General features: G+C 43.0%; 2 protein-coding genes across 3 annotated transcripts in view; one reads left to right on the plus strand and one right to left on the minus strand.

Moving 5' to 3' along the window:
- Window positions 1–4,155, plus strand: part of LOC112152548 (potassium voltage-gated channel subfamily D member 2) — a 48,597-nt gene extending 44,442 nt beyond the window's left edge. For both annotated transcript variants that reach the window (XM_024282201.2, XM_024282202.2), the window contains 2 exons: window positions 552–772; window positions 2,610–4,155. In XM_024282201.2, coding sequence (XP_024137969.1) covers window positions 552–772; window positions 2,610–2,787 — 399 coding nt within the window. In that variant the 3' untranslated portion in view covers window positions 2,788–4,155. The remainder of the gene's footprint in view (window positions 1–551; window positions 773–2,609) is intronic.
- A 453-nt stretch (window positions 4,156–4,608) lies between these two features.
- On the minus strand, window positions 4,609–6,291 carry parietopsin. Its single transcript, XM_024280961.1, has 3 exons — window positions 5,583–6,291; window positions 4,846–4,988; window positions 4,609–4,758 (listed from the first exon to the last, which is right to left on the minus strand). The coding sequence occupies exons 1-3, from the start codon at window positions 6,289–6,291 to the stop codon at window positions 4,609–4,611; spliced, it is 1,002 nt and encodes a 333-aa protein (XP_024136729.1).
- Between the last annotated feature and the right edge of the window lie 326 nt (window positions 6,292–6,617).

Raw genomic sequence — 6,617 nt, forward strand, 5'->3', positions numbered from 1 at the left:
AAAAAAAAAAAAAAAAAAAAAAGATTACGCAGCACTCCAGCACCAATGTTTACATCGAGCCTGTCATGGTGTGCATTATAGATAGAAGAGCAGGAATGGCAGAATAAAGACTTGATTCAAAGCGTGTCACCACCAGACCCAGAGCGGTGCCGCTCTGCCACCTGCTGGCACGCCTTTGAAACGGGCTGGAAGCCTGACCTTCACGTTCCTCTCCCTTGTCTCATGAATAACAGTTGTGTTCTCACAGATGGCTCTTAATATGGACATCTGGGCAAATATAGTTGTATTCCCTCGATGATTAATTTTCCAATTATCAAACGATTTTGTCACAGATTCGGATCAGGCTGCTTCATCTTCAGGGTGAAACATCTTTACTCATTTAGCAAAAGCTGATGGCCGACGTTAAGAAGTAACTTGTGAGCATAACGGCTATATCATTTTTATGGGTCTCTTTTTATGATTTGTCTCCTTTTGTAAATTATCCTTTGAACGCTGACTATTAAAGGCATGTTTGGAGCTGAATCCAAATCTCCACTGCCTTCCCACCGCAGAATCACGAGTTTGTGGACGAGCAGACGTTCCAGGCCAACTGCATGGAGATCTCCGTGGTGAACAAGGCGGGCTCTCGTTCCTCCTCGCTGTCCTCGTCTCCGCACGGCCTCGGCTCGTGCTGCTCCCGGCGCCACAGGAAGAAGAGCAGCTTCAGCCTGCCCAGCACAAACAACCAGGAGCTCAGCACCATACAGATAAGAGAGAGGCCACTGGCCAACAGGTAGTCTGCCAGGTTTTTCCGCCTTATCTCTGCTTCTCTTGACACACATTAAATAAACACATGCAGACAGTGAAACCTGTAGGCCTTCAAGATTAGATAAAGTGAGCTGGACCCATGAGGAGGAAGCAAAATGACACATTTCCTGTGATTTTCAGTTTGCAGCTACTCTCATACTGTTTTGTATGGGGACATTTTGGGGCCATTAAGGCTTGAAACCAAAATAAAACAAAAAAATGTTGGTGTTTGCCCATATGTGACACAACAAACGGCGCTTTGAACGTGCCAAAACTGTTTTATACGCAAAGTTTGTATATGATAAAACAGAGATTTTATGATTAATTGTATTAATTATGTAATTTTCCAAGTCTCCAGAGTTTTTTTTGTTTTTTTAATTTCATTTTTATTCATTAAAAAACATACAACATAAACTTGAGTTGTAAGCTCAAGCATGATAGAGTTAGTGAATGCACCAGGATTGAGGTTATCACCCTCGTTTATTTTGATTGGCCCTTCATGTTTGCCCCTCCCCTACAAACACCAAAACAGACCAAAAGTTTCAAACCGGAAATTTCCAGATTTGAAACTGAAAAAAAAAGAGTTGGAGGTCAAAATAAAAGTTTTTTTCAAACGGAAATATTGAGCTTTGAAACCTAAAAACAGAAAATCTGAAGCTGAAAATAATTAAATTTATATGAATTTAATTTTTTTTGTAGCCAAACACCAATATTTTTTTCAAGTTGTTTAATTTGGGTTTCAAATCTAAATGGCCCCAATTTGGCTGCATAGTTTTACTACTAATATTTATATTCTGGACCCAAAAAAATGTGTAAATATAAAAAGAAAATGCTTAAAAAGTATGATATGACAGCAGAATGCAATTTATTATTGTATTTTTTGGAGTATAAGTCATGACTTCTTGCATAGTTTAGCCAGGGGTGCGATGTACTCGGGAGCGACTTATAGTTACTGAAGAAAATAAGGTAATTTGGAACACACAGGATAGTTAGTGGTGAGCTTTGCGGACTATGGCTTCCTCCCACAATCCAATAATGTGTTTTATAGGTTTGCTTGCTGACTTTAAATTGTCTCCTAATTGTGATTGTGTGGCCCTGCCATAGAGTGCTGGACTGTCCAGTGTGTACCCCACCTTTGACCTACAGTGACTGGGAAAGGCTCCAGCAACCCCTGTGCCACAGCAGGAACAGATGATGGACAGATTAAATTGTTAATGAGGAGAAAATTTTTAATTCAGCAAAAACGTGTGTACACTTTATAAAGTATATTTATAGTATGAGTTTTGTTACTAAACAAAACGATATAGAGATAAGGAAACATTTTAATGTTGATTTCAATTCTTGTGATCCTCAAGTGAACCGAAGTCTTCAAGATAAACTCTTGTCCTTTGAAAAAAACATGCTTTTGTAAAGACTGAAATACTATCCAGCCATCTCCCAATCACGTTATGAAGCTTAAGACCACAGGCGTCCAGTTCCTGAGCCGATAAAATCCTACAGCAGGCAAAAATAGGAAAAAGATTTTTTTTTTCTCAAGTCTCCTCTAATCCCAAGCATTTACAGTAGCAATAAAAGAGGTGATGTAATGCCAATTCTTATGTCTATTTTTATACAACCTTTTAACATTTATCTTTTTTTTTAAAACTCTTCAAATAGAGTTTATGATAGTACACAGACTTTTTATAAAACGTACTGTTTATGGTGTTTGATTCTGCAGTAGGAATGGGTACATTTATATAAAGACTCCGTGGGACATAAGCCTCATGTAATATATTTACAAGGTCAGACCTGGCTGCTTCCTTCACTCTTATTTCCTTTCGCAGCCGCTCCAGCCTGAATGCCAAACTGGATGAGACCGTGCCCTTGAAATGCAACGAACCTTACATCAGCCCCTCCATGGTCAGCCTATCTGCGCCGCCGGTGACCTCATCAGACGAGGACAGCTCCACCACCACCACAGCCTACTCTCAGAGCAACATTGTTCGAGTATCTGCCTTGTAGATGTCTTGCCTATCTTGATCGGATCAGCTGACTGGTCTCAGAAGAAAAAAAAAAGAAAAAGAAAAAGCACCAGATGCTAAGGAGAGGGACCACCGAGCATCAACCTGCCATAATCAAGAGGGATTATAAGATTAACAGAGGTTGGAGTTTTTTTTGAAGTAGTGATCTCATCTGATGTCAAACTCTGCATGGTAATTTAAAAAAAAAAAAAACAAGATGGGGACAGCTGCTTTGGAGGTAGAAGTGAATCAGCAGATCATGCGTCATTAAGCACAGAAGAACAAGGAAGAGTAGAATGCGTTGTTCTTGCCTAAATATACTGAGAAAAAAAACTTTATTTTTGAAAATGTAATGTCGTTGTACTTGTTGTCTGACTCAAAGGTGGAAATGCAGAGGTCGTTGACCTCTAATGACAAAGCACATGTATTCCTCACCTGAAGTCCATCTTTGTCTGTATGAAATCCGTCTGCTTCACTCACTTACCGCTCATCCACACAGATTGTTTTGAAAAACCCTGAATTCTTCTCATGCACTCATTCTCCTTTAACTATTGTAAATACAAAAAAAAAATCTACTGGGATGGGTAACTATTGTGAATATTCATCAACTGACTAATTATCTGGTTACTGTCATCGCTTGATGAGTAAGAACTACCGCGCACCCTGATCTGTTTGTGAACTGAGAGTCGAACGACTGAGTCTGTGTCGGCTTACATATTTGACATTTTGGACCTTCGTGAAAGCCACAACTGTTAGCCAACAATTGATATTAAGACTATACAGGGTATTTATTTAGTTAGGGCACAAGGTAGACGCAGACGTGAATGTTCTTGGCAAAACGAATACCCTAATGTGGACACATACTGTAGTATTTACCTGGAAAACCTTATGAAAGAGTGTTGATTCTATTTACTTCCTCATAAATTAGTGTTCATAGACAAAGACTTGGTACATTTTGTTGTGTTCGAGAAAAAGGTCATTTTGTATATTTTTCATATTGTAAATATTTCTGTTAGAACTTTACCAATGCATTCGAAGTCAGCTCTTATTTCTAGCTTTAGCTCAACGGTCGTTGGCAACCTATTTCTGTCTGTTCTCTGGTTGAATTAAGGATTTGCATGCTGTCATTGCAGAATTCTGTTTCATTAAAAATATGTCTCTTCTTCTTGGTGAAGGTTTGTCGGTTGAGAGAAAAAAAAATGGATTGAAAACCCCAAAGAGGTGTTCCGATGTACATCCTGCAACACTTTGAAATAAAAGTGCACCTCTTGTCTGGACTGCGTATGTGAGAGGAACCAAAAAAAGGGACAAATGATCACACATTGTGCATTTGGTGCAGTGATAGAATAAAAAGTGTAGCTCTACCGAAGCAATCATTAAATGTCTTTCTTTTTTTAAACAGTTCTAGGGATTTTCTTTTTCTTTCCTGATAGCTCAAATAGCATCACTTATAGGAGGATTGGATAATGAGGAGGTGCTGCCACGGAACATGCGAGGACCTGACTGACCCAGGGGTGGGAGCTGACAGCGGGGTCTCTGGAGGCAGACGCACTGGCCCCGGCAATTGTTTGACAGAGAGCTTCACAGCATCTCCCTGCTGAGATGATTGCACTGGTCTGGGCAGCTCCTCGCAGCAAGCGCCTCCTCCGCTCTGCAGTGCTCAGCAAATTATGAAAAGTCAGCCTGCGTAAAATCTAACATAGCACAGTGGTGTGTAAAATAATAGGTCTCTTACGTCCAAATAAGGACTCCAACTTTAACAAGTAGGGAGAAGATTAGTTGAGTTTTACTGAGTAAACATAGAGAAATAGACCTGATTGACTCAATTGAATTTGGATTTAATCCAGTTCTTTAGCTTATAAAACTCTGAGCGAAACTGAGGGTTGACTGCGGCGTATATCATCGGGTTGCTCAGGGACGTGGTGCAGGTGACCGACACTGACAGGACATCCAAGTCCTGAACGATCAGCATCTGGAAACAACAGAAAAAAGCTTTTAAACAGCACCCTGTTTGGGAATACAACCTCCCGACATGATGGGGTTTGATCCCTGGACTCACCTGTGTGTTCCTGTTTTTGTGAATGAGACAGTTCACCAGGATGGTGGCGATCAGAGGCAGCCAGAATAAGAGAAAGGTTAGGATTATGTAGCCAGCGCGCCTGGCCACTTTACTCTCCTTCTTTTTCCTCGCTCTCTCTTTACCTGCTTTTGACGGCATCATGCAAACAGCTCCTTCCATCACTGCGGGCGTTTTAACAGCCTCATTGACTGGGGGTTGTACGCACACCTGATGAAATGCTGAAGCGGCTGCTGTTTCTTCATCTTTTCTATTATTAGGATCAGTCTGTAGGACAGAAATGTATTCTGGGTCCTGGAACGGTGCCTTGGGGCTCCTTTCTGTGGGTTTTTTGACAGTTTCCAGCTGTTCTCTGGACTGTTTCTCTCCGCTTGACACCCCCGGCATCCTCATGCTCTCCCTATCAACAACAGAATCTTGATTTGATGCCCTCGCTTCCGTTTTCATGGAACTCTCTCTCCATTGCTGTGTTTTTAAATGTTTCTCCACAGCCTGCTCTGTGAGGGGCTGACTCATCTCCAGTGTATTTTTAAATTCTGTTTTCTTCTCAGAGCCGACTGAGACACATCGCGGAGCCTCTCCAGAGGTCAGCAGGGAGTTTTCCTGTAATGGATTTGGCTCCGTCTGTGTTGGAGCAACACGTACGCCCAGGATTTGCTTTTGCTCCAACTTCTTGTGGGCATTTTCTGAAACGGACACATCCGGCTTCCTCTGGCTACCTTCAGTTGGGTCTCTTTTCACAGCTGAGGTGCCCTCATCAAATATTTTGCGGTTGTGTGATCTCAAAAGGGCAAATATGCGAGCGTAGAATCCAATAATAACAGCAAAGCAAGCAGCCCACAGAGGGAGCAGCATGTACAGTCCAACGGTGTCGTAGGGGGAGGACGGTCCCCTCAGAGGACCGGTGCATCTCACATAGACGGGGGAGTTTTTCAGATATTTCAAACACAAAGCCGCCACCAAAACGGCCAATGTCCACGTGAGCGGGATGAGCACCGCCAGCCTTCTTTTACGCTGACTTTCTTTGAAGGGCCGTGCCACCGCCTGGTATCTCTCCCCACTGATGCACGCCAGTGTCAATAACTGGAGACAGCTGCTGAAGTAGAAAGAGGCCATCTGCGTGTCACAGACCCGGCCATCCACACGCCCTCCCTGATGCACGGCGATGATGATGGCGAGCAGAAAAGGGCAGTCGACCGTGCAGCGCAGCAAGTCTACGACTGCCAGATTCACCACCAGTGCGTTCACAGACGTTTGCAAAGACTTCTGACGGTACACTGCCAGGATGACGAAACTGTTTGCAGCTATCCCCACAAAAGAGGTGATTAACAGAAGCAAGCTGTTTGCCACCACAAGGCCCACGTTGATGTATTCCTCCCAAACGGTGACATTCCCCGAGTCCCATGCAGGTGTTGACCGGCCTCTCATCTTCAGGTTCAAAGAGTCAACATGCTCAGCTGTGTGTGTTCGCTCTGTGTATTGAGCAAACATCCAGACTGGCTCTCCGAACGGATAAATTATGAACAAAGCTGTACCTTCGACGAGTCGCACCAAAGTGCCCGCCCTTTTCATTATCACTCCGCAGCACCGGCGAGTCCCTCAGGAGCCCTCCCTGTTCACATTCATTAAAACCTGTGAAGTGCACCAGCAACAACTGGGGGGAACAAGTGTTCGCCGTTAACTGGATCGCGAACACGTCATCGTTGCCTCAACCCTGACAAATGTGACTTTATGAAGGCAAGCAGGGATGGATC

Source organism: Oryzias melastigma, linkage group LG6 (genome assembly GCF_002922805.2).
Source record: "Oryzias melastigma strain HK-1 linkage group LG6, ASM292280v2, whole genome shotgun sequence".
Lineage (NCBI taxonomy): Eukaryota > Metazoa > Chordata > Actinopteri > Beloniformes > Adrianichthyidae > Oryzias > Oryzias melastigma.